General features: G+C 38.7%; 1 protein-coding gene across 6 annotated transcripts in view; it reads right to left on the bottom strand.

Annotated features, from left to right (window-relative positions):
- ENPP1 (ectonucleotide pyrophosphatase/phosphodiesterase 1) overlaps window positions 1–17359 on the bottom strand; it is a 57736-nt gene that overhangs the window by 6680 nt on the left and 33697 nt on the right. For all 6 annotated transcript variants that reach the window (XM_054819267.1, XM_054819268.1, XM_054819273.1 and 3 more), the window contains 9 exons: window positions 16891–16999; window positions 15584–15715; window positions 14003–14034; window positions 12783–12910; window positions 11597–11666; window positions 8827–8914; window positions 5548–5723; window positions 4988–5039; window positions 503–657 (listed from right to left, as the gene is read on the bottom strand). In XM_054819267.1, the coding sequence (XP_054675242.1) occupies window positions 503–657; window positions 4988–5039; window positions 5548–5723; window positions 8827–8914; window positions 11597–11666; window positions 12783–12910; window positions 14003–14034; window positions 15584–15715; window positions 16891–16999 (942 nt within the window). The remainder of the gene's footprint in view (window positions 1–502; window positions 658–4987; window positions 5040–5547; window positions 5724–8826; window positions 8915–11596; window positions 11667–12782; window positions 12911–14002; window positions 14035–15583; window positions 15716–16890; window positions 17000–17359) is intronic.

Genomic DNA, 17359 nt, shown 5'->3' with positions numbered 1-17359 from the left:
TTTTCCCCCCCAATCAGGATAACCTTGTGAGAGAAGAATTGTATCAGGGAACGAACAGTTCAAGATAGCCCAGAGATTATTTTTTTCAAAAGGGCCCCGCCACATTACAAACACTGCTCTAAGACCACAAAACCTACATTGAGACCAGACTTTAAGGACAGCACTGGAAGACTGCTATAGCAGACCTACACTGTCAAGCAGTAAGCCAGTGCAGACTCATAGGACCTCAATATTAAGGGCAATGGACTCCTCACTTCCTGGTGGATCTGCTTGCTCTGGAGGCAAAACTGCAGCTCACTCCGACAAACAGGAAGGAACCAAAGCCAATCCTTATTAATACATGAAAGTGAAGAAAAGCTCATACAAAATTACTCTTTTTATCTCACGTGGTTCTAGTTAGCTCCCTGGGAACAAATACCAGATCTAAGAAGCATTCCTGAATAACTGACTTTCAAGCTTTTTACCTTTCAAGGTTGCTTCTAACCATTCTTCAGATACTTACATCTTTGTTAACAGTGTACGCACTCCACAGAGACATCCTGTAGTCCTTGCTGTATCCACTCACATAATGGTAATGGTAAAGGAGGCAGTAATTATGTCTCTTCTGCAGAACCCTGGGCCGTCCATAGGGCAAAGTAAGCTTCTCTGTCTTCTTAACTGCAGTAGAAATAGTGCTTGTTACATTTCAATCAATACTAGTTGTTAAGCATCTTCCTCTTTTATACACATAAGGTTGCCCTAACTTCCAATCGCCAAACAGAGGAGTCAGAGCAACCAACCAAAAAAAAAAAATCATTCTTTTATCAAAAGTATTATTCTATGCTAAGGCAATAAATTAGATGACAAAGCCAATATAAAGCAAACATTTAAATTTATACTGTACAAATTAAGCTTATATGTAAAACCAAACATTTTGCCATTTGAAACAGGAGATGGATCTAAGTTGCAAAGTTAAAATCTTTGTTGACTTTGTGTTTCATATATATAATGCGGGATCTGCTTCTACATAGTATTTAGATGGGACAGAAATCAATTGTGGTGATTTGAAATCTGCTGAGGGCAATATTTTAGAAGAAACCACAAAGTCTTATATAAAAGTGACATTTAAAGGACTAAGAAATAGGGAGATCTAAATAAACGATACAGTGAAGTACTAGTTGGAATTTCAGATGTGCAAGGAATTGCTTTATACTGAGTGTGATAGTTACAAAACCTTCCTTCTCCTCCTCTCTCATAGCCCACATCTCTTTAGAAAGTTTGTATACAGAGAAAGATATCTCCAAATGTTTTACGTATGATACTGCACAGGGGTTTTGGCAGACCCTCGCCTAAGGCATTGCCTGTTTATTGGCCAACCACTGCATCCAATGGAAGAGTGAAGAGTTTCCTTTAAAACTGTACCAGAAAAAAGATATGTGGGGTCAGCAGAGGGTAAGTCATTAGAAGCTGAAAAGTAAAACAGTGTTAGCAACAGGATTGTTTTTTCCTGAAGATAAGTAGTATTGACTCTAAAGTAAAGTAACAAAACAGAGTCATAAGAAACACATGCTCTTGCAACCATCTGCTGCAGTCAAATGTCAGCAGAAAGTTTCTAGTTTTTAACCCCTAAGCTAACCCCAGGGTGCTCAGAGAGCTGGCTGATGTCATTGCAAGACCTCTCCCAATTATTTTTCAACGGTCTTGGGAATCTGGAGAGGTCCCAGTTCACTGGAAGCTGGCAAACGTTGTTCCAATCTTCAAGAAGGGCAAGAAAGAAGACCCTGGTAATTACAGGCCCGTCAGTCTCACTTCAGTGCCTGGTAAAATTATGGAGAAAATTATGCTGGGAGTTATCGAAAAAACACCTGAAGGACAACACAGTCATTGGTCACAGCCAACATGGGTTCGTGAGAGGAAAGGCCTGTTTAACAAACTTAGTTTCCTTTCATGACAAGGTCACCCCTCTAGTTGACCAAGGCAAGCCAGTTGATGACATTTTTTTAGATTTCAGTAAAGCTTTCAATACTGTCTCTCACAGTATCCTTCTGGACAAAATGTCCAGCATACAGCTTGACAAAAAACATAGTGCGATGGGTGAGCAACTGGCTGACGGGTCGGGCCCAAAGAGTTATGGTAAACAGGGTTACATCAGGCTGGCGGCCAGTCACTAGTGGGGTTCCCCAGAGCTCCATTTTAGGGCCAGTTCTCTTTAATGTTTTCATAAATGACTTGGATTTAGGACTAGGAGGTGTCGTGAGCAAGTTTGCAGATGACACCAAACTGGGAGGAGCTGTTGATTCCATCGAGGGTGGAGAGGCCTTGCAGAGAGATCTGGACAGATTGGAGAACTGGGCAATCACCAACCACATGAGGTTTAAAAAGGGCAAGTGCCGGATTCTGCACCTGGGAAGGGGCAACCCTGGCTGTACCTACAGACTGGGCAATGAGACGCTGGAGATGAGCCATGCTGAAAGGGACTTGGGGGTCTTGGTTGACAGCAGGTTGAACATGAGTCAACAGTGTGCCCAGGCTGCCAGGAAGGCCAACCGTATCCTGGGGTGCATCAAGCACGGCATTGCTAGCTGGTCTAGGGAAGTGATTGTCCCAATCTACACTGTGCTGGTGCGGCCTCACCTCGAGTATTGCGTGCAGTTTTGTGCGCCACAGTACAAAAAGGACATAAAACTATTGGAAAGCGTCCAAAGGAGGGCAACAAAGCTGGTGAAGGGTCTAGAGGGGAAGACGTATGAGGAGAGGCTGAAGTCCCTTGGTTTGTTCAGCCTAGAGAAGAGGAGACTGAGAGGAGGCCTCATCGCAGCCTACAGCTTCCTCACGAGGGGGAGCGAAGGGGCAGGCACTGATCTCCTCCCTCTGGTGACCAGTGACAGAACCCGAGGGAACGGTGTGACACTGCAACAGGGGAGGTTTAGGTTGGATATCAGGAAAAGGTTCTTCACCGAGAGGGTGGTCAGGCACTGGAACAGGCTCCCTAGGGAAGTGGTTACAGCCCCAAGCTTGACTGAGTTCAAGAAGCATCTGGAAAATGCTCTCAGTCATATGCTCTGATTCAGCTGGTCCTGTGTGGAGCCAGGAGTTGGACTCAATGATCCTCATGGGTCCCTTCCAACTCAGGATATTCTATGATCCTATGAAACTTCAATTTCATCAAAACATTCAATATTTAATTTTTTTTGTCAACTGGAAACAAACAAAAATAAGGTTTTCAAGTTTCAAGTTCTCTGATGTAAAATAAAAACTGAGGAAAACTAGCTTATCATGGAAATATTTTAAAACAACAAAAATATTACTTTGTTACTGAAAAGGCAAGTATTTTTAATCATTACTTGACTGGAATCATAAAGAAGGCATCGAAGTATATTTTCCATTAAATAGGTCGCTACCATCCACAAATTATGCAGAACTACAATTTCAAAGCAACAGTTTTAAATGGGGAAGAAATTGAGCAATGAATGCCATAGGGGTTTTTTCCCACAGTAGTTCTGCAACACCAAAAAAGTCAAGATCATGACATTTATTTCTCCATCCATTAGGGAAAAGGCAAACAATTCACATTTTTTTAATAAAACTAAAAATGCAGTAATATTTTGTTGTTCTTACAGGCTGTCATGACAATCAATGAGAGAATATGCAAACTGAGGTGGACTAATAAACTCTAAAAATAGTCTAGTAATCAGCCTAGATGCTTCTTAAGAATTCTTTCATCTGTGATAATGCTTTTTATATCTAATTAGTAAGTGCTTAATTCATACACTTTATAAGGAAATTACTGCTGTTAAGACCAGTGTTAAGCCAGGACTCTCTGATAATCCAGGCCAACATCCTACTGTTTCAAAAAAAATGTAGATTTAGAGCCTTATTCTCTATTTCTAGGTTCCCATTTCTACAAAATGGAACTGAAATGGGTTATGCACCCAGCCTTGCCATTTTTCTTTAAAGCTGGGTTCAGCAAGGCACTTGGACATCCACCTACACATTAGCACAGTCTGTTTCAGCAAAACCACTTAGAAGCTTAGGGGAGAGCACACTGTATCACACTGGATTTTGTTTTGTTGCTCTCATGAGTGTTACAACACTGAAAGAGTTATTTTAAAATGAGTTCTGGGACACATTTTAAAAATACGCCCTGTCATTAATGGAGGAGATTCAAGAAAGCTCTATCCGTTCTTTGTGCCAGGACGAGCTACACAAACCAACAGAACCCTTAAATTAGCCCTGAATAAGCAGCAAGTACTGGATCCTGCCTGTAATTGGCATTTAAGTCCAGTTCTTAACAGTGAGCTACAGTGAGGTGTCGCCAAATACAAAGTTTATTTGCATAAGAAACAAGGTTTCATGAACACATGCCAGACAAGGTCTCTATCAGCCTATTTCTCTTTCTGACAGGCTAATCATCTTGATTTCATCTTTTAAGGTATTAGCACCAAGGGCTACATTCCATTTTGACTTACGGTTTTCATTATTTACTTATTGTCTTACCTGCTTCATGTTGAAAATAGTTTATTTTGGTTTGAGTCATGAGTGCATCTACAGCCTTGCAAACTACAGCTCAAACATGGCATGTATATGTCCAAAGAATGAAAATAAAGCATAAGTAAAACCAGCAACAGCTTAAGACCACATAAAATACCCTTTATGCTTCGTTAAAAGTATGCTGCCATTGTGATATGGGATTTCTTATCAGATACTTCCCCATACATCGCTTTTGTTTCCCATTCTGGAATGCTCATTACTTCAGTGCTAGAAAATTCAAAAATAGCAGATAATGCACGTGCCATAAAGACACATGTATAAGGATACACAGTTATTTGAGAACAAATTGTTCAGTAGGACTGTACTTGAAAACCTCAGAACTATAGTCCCAGAGAGTATCTCAGATAATTTTTACCTCATGTACTTGAGATCTGCTCAGAAGTTTAGACATCAAACATTTTATATTTTTAATAATTCTTACATTTTTGTTATAATTTTGTATTACTAAAGTTCTTACCTTCTGTTTCAGTGAGATTTAAACGCTGATGAAAATCCCTTATTGGCAAGCCCTATAATTATAAAGCAAAACCAGTGAGATTCTACTAAGTGTTCCACAAAGCATATTAGGAGCCACTACTATACTTAAAGTAAGGTACGTAACGCCTGCCTTGCAAGTTATCCCTATACAGAACTCACTGACGTCTACTGGAGAGGGGCTACAGAGAATTTGCAGAAATGAATTGGTTTTGCCACAAGCAAATCTACAGCCTCGAAAACCACAGCCCAAAACACACAACATTCACAGAAAGGAAATTTCAACATAATTAAGTGAAGCAAACAAGAACGGAATGCTTTCCCCATCAAAGCTTGCTTCTGCGGCATTTTCCAGGCTCTTCAGAGCTGAATGTGACTTTAATTTTTGCAGTTTGCTTAGGTAATATACACTAACCCCAGGCAAGAGCTGATTTTGAAACCAATAGTAGGAGGCTACAAAACTAGTAGGTAAAGATAAACATTGCAGACTCCGGAGTTTCACTCTTTGAATGGAACACAGATGTCTGCCATTTCAGTACCCACCACTGTCCTGCAGGAGCATCCGAGGCTCACTGAAAAGGCTCTTTGTCCCACCACAGAGCATTCAGAAGGATGGCTTGTTTCTTTGGGATGGTGGGGGGTGTAAACAGGGTTCCTTAAAAGATGGTTTAGGCGTCCATGAGTTCCGTTGTTTTGGGCTGGTTTCAGATCAAGCAAATCTATGAAAGAATTCAAGTAATATTACCACGATGGGGAAAGACTGTAATACACTACTGCTCGTATTGTGATTACAAGTACAGGTGAGTCGATAAAGCTGCACTGCTTGCAACATCCAAAAGGGAAAGCAATGTAACCCCTATAAAAAGGAAGCTCACATGTTCTTAGCTAGGGGTCAGGATGGTATTAGTGTGTTTGTAAAGAGGGACAGAACAAGCACAAAAAATGATGGAGGCTTACATCTGAGGGGAAGCAAACTTACAGCATCCAAACTTGCAGTGGGGGACAATGGGAATCTGAAACACATGACACTAGTGACTACATAACATTGAAGCTTTGGGGAATAAGTTTGGGAGCTTTGTGTTTTGGTGTGTTGTTTTTTTAATTATCTGGAAATTAAATACATAAGCTTCAGTTAATAAGCATCACTAAAGGGTAAAGCCATAAAAGAACCCAGACAGAACACAGGTTCTGCTTGTCACTTAAGTCTAAAATGTTAAGCTTCAAAATTCTCACCAAAGTAGTCTAACCACAAAAACATCACTATCCCACGAACATCTAAATCTCTGCTATTAAAGTAACCCAAGCAACTAAAAGCTGCCTACCACCAATGCTCAGAGAGACTTCAAAATACCTTCAAAATACTGAATAGAACAAGCCCTATTTCATGCTTAATCCTCACTAACATTCGCAGATCTGTTGTTCCTCCACTGCACTCATACTGAATCTATGAGATAAGATGTTTTCAAAACATAGCAGGTGATGAGACACACTCGTATCCAAAAGCTTGATGTCTAGATCACTCACCTACAGCACAAGAGTTCAGAGCTGAACTTCCCTTCCTACATGGGGGAACTGAACACATTTCTCCCTGCACTGTGTCACTCAGATACATTAACGTCATTCCCTCCAGACGAAGCTGATTTGCTTCGGAAAGAAGAATAAAACAACCTTTCTTATTCTAGCAGTCCCTGCTCCAATGAATACATCACACGAAGCAGTGAAAAGCCAAATCAGTCCCAGATCTCAGGTCCTCACTTCAACAACTAAATTACATTGTTAATTTCCTATTATTTTAAGTGGACTATCCAGGAATTCACCACCTCCCAGAAATGCTCCAGTCCGGCAATTTGAACACCTTGGAAAACAAGAGTTGAAATTCCCCAATTCACACAAGCCAACTAGTTGCACAAATCTGGTGCTCATGCTTTAAGTGCTGAGATGTTGGACAAATGGGAGATATATTTCTTCTCTGGCTGCACTTTGCAAGAAGGTACAGTCAGGCACCTCCATGAGAAACCCTAGAGCCCTAAATGACAAGTGAAAGAAAATGCCTTTATGCAGTCCAGAAGGCACCTAAGCCCTGGGCAAGAAAAAGTTTGAGTAAGTCGCCTCATTTCATTTTCTATCTGAAAGTTAATGTGCTGGCTTTAGCACATCCTATTCTTTGAGTTCTTTCTGTACACTATGGAGGAAATCTAGACCTCAATAACCACACTTAAAACATCTGACCTGTCACTGAACTTGCTTCACTGAGATGCCAATAAAGACTCTACCCTTCCAATGCAGCATACACAGAATGGATCAGGGGGCACAAGAAGGTGGTTCAAGATCAACCACGAAATGAGAAGACAGTGAAGCATACAAGGGCAAGAGAGATGTGGCTCCTGACAATGGCCTGTTTCCTATTCCAGCAAAGAATTTAAACACATGGTTTAAAAGTGGTATACCTGAATACTGCCACTGATCTCAAGCATGCGCAGTGCTCCCGTTAAGCATTTGATCCAGAAAACACTTTGGCAGTACTTTGTCTCTCACAGAAGCAGAGGTTAGAGCAAGTATAGATCCTGGCAACAGAGAGGAGGCAGGAAATAATGGAAAACAGGTGAAGACCTCAAGGGGAATAAATGAACAGAAAGTGGTAGAACTAGTGATAGACTTCTGGAGAAACCACGAAATACAGAACGAAGGAGAAGAAACAAAGGAACAAGCAATCACAGTAATTGTGTTTGAAAGAGGAAAAAAGGAGGACCACCAGCTGTCTAATTTTCAGAAAGAAACATCACTTCTCTGGTGCAGCATACTGTACGGTGTCAGAAAATACAGTGAAGAATATCTGTATATGGAGTGTGCACCTGCAATCCTCAGATACAGAAGCAGACTGCATGGAACAGAAATCAATCATGAATTCTAAAGTGACACCATAGAGGAGTGAGAAATGGGAAACCTGACTATTGCTGCTATGCAACTGAAAAGACAACGAGCTCTAGAGCGAGACTCCAAAGCCATGGGAGTACAGACTAACAAGACAGTTGCGGTCCATCACAAGACCCCAAAAAAAGTATATATTAGAAGCGTTTGCTGTATTAAACAATGAGAATAGACAGGGAAACATCCAAATCTAGTATTAAAAAATACATAATCGAACAAGTGACACATACAGTGCTGAATTTGGGAGGAGGTTTATTATGTGAATCAAGTGAAAAAAAATTAAAAAATCTAAATTTTATCTGAATTAAAAACCTATTTATATCAAGTAACTAAAATTAAAAATGTCATAATGGAAAACAACAAATAAGAAAACACATGACAAAATCCAAGGAACTGTATTGTAAAAAGCAGAGGGAATGACTGACTCAGGCTTTCTGGAAACGACCTGCCTGGCAGCTGCACCCATACCAATTAATATGCTTGTTATTTATTGTTCTGCCTGAATAAGATTACCTGAGTGATTAATCTGATAAAGCCTCTAGTTAGATATGAGAGAGAAATATCCCTTCTTCTCAATGGTAGAGAGATTGTGAAGTAGTCAGTTTCAGTAGCGGTGAGTCAAAGCACCAGCTCTGGAGCAGCCAGAGGAACACACAGAGTGACCAGTGGAAAGGAGAGACACAAGGTAGCCTGACTGGTAGATCCTAAACAGCTGTTAGTTCTTTAGAAGCTGGACCCTTCTCAGAAAAGCAGCTTTTTATTAGTGAAAATCAGCAGCAAGTCTTAAGGACAAATTTCTAAGGACACTTAAAAATCTGTTATTACAAGATTTACAATGCCCCAAAGATATTATAGTTTACTGAACAAAGATTGACCTCCATCAGTTGTACTTACCACACATTAAGTTATAAACTTCAATGTTTTCAAATGGATCAACTTGAGTACGAAACTTGAATCCTGGTCCAAAACCAATAAAGATAGCCTAGGATTTACAGAAAAAAGTGGAACTCTGTTTAAGACAAGTTGAAATGGAAAATATCTTCATTCTCAGAGAGCATTTTCTTCCAAGAACCTAATCTTTACTTTACTAACATAGTATGGATCAAGTCAAAAGCATGCTTTTTCTTAGAAAAAAGTAAATGTATAGGAGTATTTTTTTAAAGTAGTAAAAGAATATTAGGAAACCCAATTCTGTCTCATTGCTGCCTTTAAAAAGTTGCCTTCAAGCCATCCATGAAGTCCCTTGCTCTTCTCTGCTTTTGAAGAAGTTAAATTCGTTTTCTTAAATAATTCAAGAGATTTAATGCAAATGTTGGGCCAAAATAATGATCACTTTTTATGCCCTGTAAACAATTTGGAAGCTTTTAACTTGGCAGCAATGTTTTAAATGGTTTAAGTAACAGCACGATCCTAGGGTTCTATGCCTGGTTTGCAGCTGTTCATTCGTCATCTTGCTCCACTTTGAGCTGTACCGGCACAAGCGATTGTGTAGCCATACAGTGAATCTGATCCAAGAATGCAGCCAGCTCAGAAAACTTTCTTTTTTCCTGCTGGCTCTTTTCCTTCTGGTCCAATTCCCTGACCTACTTAACTCTGCAGCCACACAAAGCTTACACGAGCACAGAGCAGGGATCGCTGCACAAGTAAGAAAAAGGAGGCAAGGGCAGCAAATGCTGAAACTCAACTGCTGACAAAAAGATAGTTTTTAAACTTGTTCTGAGATATTCAGCTTATTTTTAATTATGGGAAACAGACTGCACCCATCTGTAGTGTCAAGATATTGACTGAGTGATGGATGCTTTGCACTCTACAGCATCTTCCTGGTAAGACTGCACAGCTATGGGGCAAAAATAGAGACTACAAACTCAACTAACTTTTTTGAGATTAAAGCATAAGGCAGGCTGTCATTCTGCAACTGCTGATACTAAAATCTGTAGGCTAATAATTTACTTAATAAGCCTAATTTGAACCAGATGAGGCAGGAACATACTACCTTCTTACTGTTGAGCTAGGTAACTACACAGTATGAAATTTAAGCTGCTATAAGGTTAGCCACAAAAAGATAAGTTATATCTGTTTTAAGACCAATTAGCAATGCTATGAACTGACAACCCCAAATCTGGTAAAAAGTTTGAATAGAGTCAATCTACTAAAAAAAAAATTTACACAGTCAAACTGTAGCAGAGAGAACATATACTAAGCCAGCATTTGGCATCACGTGGCCTTGGTGGTTGTAACCCATTACTAGGTAGTCTATCAACAGGTCTTCCATTGTCAAATTGGGGAAGAAGAGTAAGCTTGGAAGTGTAAACAGATACAAAATCAACACAGGCTTTGGCTAAGTTTTTTAAAAACAGTTTGATGCCAACACTACATAATTCTACAAGACATGAAAAATAAGGCTTCTACGAGAAATTTACTCTTTACATGGACTATGCAGGTCTTTTCATAAAACTTGTTTTCAATAATTTTTTGAATACAGGGTTCTCTCTTTATAGATGTGTTTACACATACTCACTGTACCAGGTACCCCACTGTTGTACTCCTTAATGGTTAAAAAAAGTTTTCTAATAACCAAATCAACTCTTCTTCATTGCAGTTTAAGCCTGTTACTTCTGTTCTTAGGCAACCCAGAAAACGAATGCCTTACAGACCAGGGGACTGGCTTGCTAAGGAACAACTTGCTTGCCAGGGCCTGGGTGACACAGTGGACAGCAAGCTGAACACGAGCCAGCAGCACACCCTGGCAGCGAAGGCAGCCAACAGCATCCCATACTGTATAAACAGAAGCTCGGCCAGCAGGTAGAGGGAAGGGATTATCTCTCTCTACTCAGTATTTCTTTAAGCCACATTGGGATACTGCACCTCCAACATAAGAATGACATCAATAAACAATCATCGCAAATTCAGTAGAGGGCCCCAAAAGGTGATTGGGGGCTGAAGCTCTTGCCCTGCAAAGAAGAACAGGGCTTGTTCAGCATGGAGAAGAGACTGCTTCAGGTGGACCTAACAGCAGTCTCCCATTACCTACAAGGAAATCACCAAGGAGATAGAGCCATGCTCTTCAGTGCTACATGGTAGGAGGTGGAGAGACAACAGGCATAAACTGAAACAAGAAAGGCTCCGGCTAGCTATAACTAAATACATTTACACCATGAAGTCAAATAGGCAGTGGAATGGCTTAGAAGTCATGGAGCCTCTGTCCTTGGCAGTTTCGAAGACATGACTGCATAAAGCCCTGAGTAACCTGGTCTGATCTCACAGCTGACACTGTTCTGAGTTGGAGGTGGGACTAGAGACCTCCTGAGGTCCCTTCCAATCTGAATTCTCTTAAGATCTACAATGACTGTATTTAAGGATTTGATGAGTAAGTTTTCTCTTTTCCTGCTTTTATGTTGCAACAAAACAACTTGGCACAACTTTATACTCTTACAGCACAGTGAAATCTCTGGGGTTTGTCCTGCTGGGTTTTTGCCCAACTCTTATGACAATGTGGGTGACCCAGGACATCACACTAGCAATCATACAAATGCTTGATTTCTTTAATTGCAGATGGAATAGGGTCACAGATCTTTTAAAAAAAAAAAATCTGAACACCCAGCAAACACAACATTCAGAAATAGAAGGAGCTAAAAGTAAGAGCTAACATAAGTTTAAGTCTCACCTGCATACTGGGGAAGCGATTGTCTGAGCCATGGAATCCACCTGTACAGCTTTTAATCTCAAGTGGTTTTCTATTAAAAATACACAGTTTATGTAACTCACACTTTACAAATCATATCAGTATAAAATACATTCAGTGATGCATTGTTTACTTGTCTATTTAAAGATTTTTAGGGGCTTGTTCGCAGGGAACAGAAAGTCTTTAAGCTCTGGAAGAGAATGTCTTTAAAATCAGAATGATAGTTTTCTCTGCAAATGTTATCCCTTTGGAATTCTCAAGTGTCCAGAGTCATTTAAAGTCAAATATCAGATGACATATGAACAAAATGTTTGTTCTGAGGGTTACAGATCTTCACTGTCATTTGGGTAACAGAATTTTACAGTACTTTATATAAAGTAGCTTCTTAAGATTTTATTTGGGTTTTTTGGGGTTTTTTTTTGTTGTTTTTTTTTTTTTATAAAAACTGTAATGTAATTTAGAGCATTCAGCTGGGCATCTTACAGTCAATTAAAAACAAATCTCCAACATATGCCAGGTCCACACATATTATTTAAACATGTACAGTTCTAGTAACTCAAACTTGATTTGTGTGACTTGCATATGCTTACAGTGTTATACAACAAGACTTACTGAATACATGGACCGAAAAACTCTTTCATAATGAAAGCCCTGGAGTATCACAGAGGTGTTCAAGATTATATTATCATAGCAGATGCCATTATTCTGGGGGTTGTATATTCATTGGTCAGAACATGTAAGGTAATTAACAACAGTGGGCTCTAAGTTCAGTGTACGCCAGCGGATCACCCAGATTGATTCAATCGAGTAGTTATGCACACGCTTAGCTTTCATGACTCACTTTAGAAATCCCTAAAGCATGGCAAGATGTGCTCATGTATCTGACAAAGGGGACCTTCGTTTCTAACATTTGTGTCACAAAGCCTGCCACTACGTGCACACTCAGCAGGGAGAGTATCTATAGCTGCCAGTTTAGAATTGAGCCTCCTCGGGCCCACAAAAACTGTAGAGAAAAGCATGCACTGTTTCTTTGCAATGTCCCTTTGCTATGACAAACAAGAATATCACGCTCCAATAGATATCATTGAACTCTAGGCATCTGGAGGAGAAAAGCTATGAGAAAAGAAATTATTTGCTGTATAATCAAGTACTGAAAACTGTAACTTACCTAGCAAGCTGCCACTGGGAGTCTAAATAGAAGTGTAATGGTTCAATCCGGTCATTATAGGAATAATGGAAACGCTTGGGTAGCAGCTGTTTCATATAAGCTTTGAAAGGCTGATTTGGTTCTATGCACTGAAATGTTTAAATTGAAATATGAAATGTACATTTTACCAAACCTTTGCTTATATCAAGCATAGTTCATATAAAGCACCTCAATTCCAAAGGGTCTGCTATGACTTCCACTAAGGACAATGGGACTCCATCAGGTTTGGAGTCATATGGTGTGGGACATAAATATTAATAACTAACAAATACTAACTGGTTTTGCATTCAATAGTTATTAGAATAATATTTATATTGGATTATGGACATAACTTGCTTTTTTTTCCTTACAGCCTACAATTGTACAGAACCAAACAGTACTGCTAAGAATTACACCGAGACATGAAAATCATGATAGTTTCAGAAGTGGTAGCAATAATGCTACTTTCTGTATTACAGAGCTGTAACAGAAATTCTAAGAGTTCTTAAATTGATCACTCAGGGACAAATACATTTTTCCACAAACTAAGATCCATTAATGATTTAGAAAAAAAAAACCACCCAAACAAACAAAACCCCCTCTAATATTGGAATATTTTGAATAGTGAAGTCATCTATACAAACAGCAAAGCTCTCACCGACAGCGGTGTCTGCACAACTGAGAGGCAAACAGATTGTGGTGCAGGGATGAGAACAGAAGCCAGGTATAGAGCAGAAAAGCAAATTCCTTAAGCTGGAACTGACAAAAAAAAATATCAATATCCTCTCTTAAGCTGTTTATCAGAAAGGTGTGAGTGAGAAAATCTTATGCTTGTCCCAGGAAATGGAGCTGAGCTTTACACTGACTTGGCCCTCAGACAGTGTGGTCCAGATACACAAGTTCTCCAGTTTGAAGTGCAACGTGATACAGTGCTAGATAAGAGTTAGTGAAAAGAAGTGAACGCAAAACCTTAGTTAATGCACAACCACAGATAGCCATATGACACCTTACTCAACTTTGACCTTCCCTTCCCCTGTGTGGAACTACTTTTGCTGTTGTTATTGTTAACTGTATAGCATATGGAAGGTCACTAATTCAAAGTCCAGATGCTATGTAAGTAGCCCAGCAAACAGCTGATGCTGTAAAATACCTGTAAATGTCAGTAGAAATTAAGCTAGAACAACAGATAAGATGACACTTACTGTGAGGTTTCTGACAACGCCTTCATAATTAACTGGAAGAATCATATGTAAGAATTAGTGACCTAAGTTAAAAAAAAATTAGATGTAAAATGAAAACATTCCCATCACATAATTAGCTTAATGTTTTTTAAAAAAAATTCTGGACATAAGAAATTATTTTTCCAGAATGAAAACTATATGGAGTAAAACAATCACTAAATTATCAAGCTATTGCTTTTATGAAATTTTAGTTCACAGTCTTTCCTCCCCTTGCTTACTTATTTACAGCTTTAAAATTTTGAGCTATATTAGCCACAGTCAGAAAAATAATCCAAGAAGTAAGTTTTCACAAAAGAGGCAACTGAATGTTGTGCTAATCAAGCTGGATTTTTCCCACTTGCTGATAAACTTCTAAAGAAGAAGAAGAAAGAAATACAACTATCAGGACAGCAGTTTTATCTGGCAAACATCCTTAGAAAGATAGCCAAGTGCAAGCTGGCTAAGATTCAGGTGTTTAGACTCAAGCCAAAAGAGACCATTACATCATTTAGTTTGACATTTTGTATAACACAGGCCCATGACATTTCACACAGTTAACTCTGTCCTGAGTCTGATATCCAATGCTTGACTAAAGTACAATAAAGGATCACACTGGCAAGGGAACCATTAATAATTTCTGCATAAATATATGCAGTGCTACTAAGACAGTTATGCTACTTCATGAAAACAGGGCACATGTCAAAACCAGGAGATACTCTGCTTTTCTTCATCCTGAACTTGTTTCTCCAGGGAGAACCTGGAACTGCATTTGACTCCCACATTCCCCAAGAAAACATTTTAAACAATTTAGAATAGCATCAAGCAATGAAGTAAACAGGACTTAAAGTCACTGGGGTTGACGCTTACAAGTTTTAAAGAGCGTGGAGAATAATAATCTAGATAGAAAAAAAAACCAACTATGAAACATGAAGGAAATGCCTGTATTCAACATTAAAAATACCAAAATCTGCAGGCATTAAATGTTCACCTAAAATGAGACTGCATAATGAATCAAAGTTTAAAATTTGTAAGCATTCATTGATTTTTACTCAGGTTTATTATTTATATTTATTTGCAGTTTATTCAACTGCTGTCGGGCCATTTTTTAATAACTAGGAAATATATTATAATACTCTCAAAATATGTAAAAGATAGTCACAATCTAACATTCATTTAAGACAGAAATATAGCAAATTTAAACATAAACTGCTAAATCAGGAAGTGAGGCAAGACATGAGGGTGGAATTTTTGGGCTGTCCTGAGCACCAAAGATCTGATTCAAAGGAACACCATTCACAAGGCAAGAGAATTTGGTGTTGGTCACTCTGAGGCAGCCCGCAAAAGCCATCTGTAGGATTCAAATGCACCTTCAGACCTGCGAAGTCAAAGGGTCTTTAAAAGCACAGGTGCACTACTCAGTATTTCCTTTCCATCATTATCCAGGTTCTCCCTAGCTGACCTTCACTCAGGTTTGCCTATAGAATACATGGATCCTAAGTTTGTATTCATAAAGTACAAAAGTGTATAAACCAGGTAACAAAAATTAGTTTAGCAATTACATACAAGAGAAATACTCATCTGGAACATTTTTAGGTCTTAGGCGAGCTGCAGGACCAGGTACTACTATGAAATCTTGAACATCATCCAGGTAGCTGTTCAGATATGCTGTTTTTCTGCAGCTCCCTGCTTCCATCCCTGCAAAAGGAAGTAAATTTTATTTTAAAATGTGAATATCAATGTAGAGTAGTCTTGCTGAGGAGACATGTAACTTAAGCTCTAGAAGTCATAAATGCAATTCCTCAGGTCCTTTAATCAGCAACCCCAAGACATCTGATCTAAGGAGACCACAGTATTCATGTATGGAAGAAAATAAAACATTACACAGATACACAGTCAGCCATTTCCTCAGCTGAGAAAGACACACCGATTGAATAAACAGAGAAATTTTCTTCTCTGAAGGGAAAGAAATCTTATGAGCCTAAGAACAGTAGTAATGGTCAAACCAAATATTTATTTAGCCTGATATCCTACCACATAGTGTTCATTAACAAGTCTGGAGAAATACCCAATAAACACAGCAATTACAGACTGATCTTTCTCCCAGTATTCCTTAACAGTTTCCAGGAGTCAAAGGGACTTTGAGATACATATAGAATTTGAACTCTTAATACATCTTGACAGGTTTACCCTCCAGTAATTTTGTAAACATTTTTTAAACCTGCATGTATATTTGGCTTGGATCATTCCTGGTGGCAATGAGTTCTACAAGCCAATTTTGTGCTGCATGGAAGTGTGCTAATATTTTGTTTGTCAGGAAAAGAAGCAGAAGAAAAAATATTGGTAAAATATATAACTTACTATAGAAATAATTCCAGAAATATGGAAAAGCTATTACAGAAATAAATCAAAGTTTCACATTCACAACCTTCTAATAATGGATAAGGGAACTGGTAACTGAAAGGAAGTTGTGGCTTGTATTTTCACTTCTTTAGCAATTTGCAAGCTAGTGTTGTGTAGTGTAGTTAAGACAGAATAAAACAAAATCTGTTTGTTTTTTTTTTTTTTTTTTACAATTCACATTTTTTATTCTATTTCTTTTAGTGGCTGGTAATGATCACAAGAGGAATTAGGAATAAAATATGGAAATTACTTAATCCCTATGTTCTCCATTTTTTCCCCCTCCCTCATAAAATAGTTTGATTCTCATCTACACTGATTATCTCTTACACCATCTCAATATCATAAAACATAATTTCCAGGTATTAGTTGCCTCGTTAACCTTGCCAGAAACATGCAGGTAAAAACTCAGAACGTTACTTTATAAATACAGCTCTTCCGAATTCTGATATATTTTAGAAAATTGTATTTACCGTGATCTGATACAAAAATAATGTTCAGGCATTTGTGCAAGTTCATTTGCTTGAGACCATCCATCAGCATCCCTACTATGTTGTCCACTCTCTGTAAAGCCATAATAACCTGCAGGACAAAAATAGGAACATAAAGTAAGCGTTAATCACTTAAATTAAAAAATAGAATTTATTTCTAGGGAGAGTGAATAAATTTAAATTGTAACAGTATATGCTAATAAATAATAAGGAGCTCTTATAGATCATTCAAGGCTAGATGCAGTCCAGACATAAGTGATGGACACCGGGGACCTAAAACTGTGCAGTAACCCCCAAACTCATGACAGGGAGCACACACAGCACACACTAACAGGAGACTTACAGCGCTCCATACACTGTTGAACCTGCTTTTTGTCTGTTCCTACTTCTCTCAGTTGTACACTTTTACATCTTTACATCTACTGAGAATGGACTCAACAGGTACACCTAT

Source organism: Grus americana, chromosome 3, assembly GCF_028858705.1.
Source record: "Grus americana isolate bGruAme1 chromosome 3, bGruAme1.mat, whole genome shotgun sequence".
Taxonomy (NCBI): Eukaryota; Metazoa; Chordata; class Aves; order Gruiformes; family Gruidae; genus Grus; species Grus americana.
The sequence above is the reverse complement of the archived record's forward strand: the minus strand, read 5'-3'. Positions and strand labels throughout refer to the sequence as shown.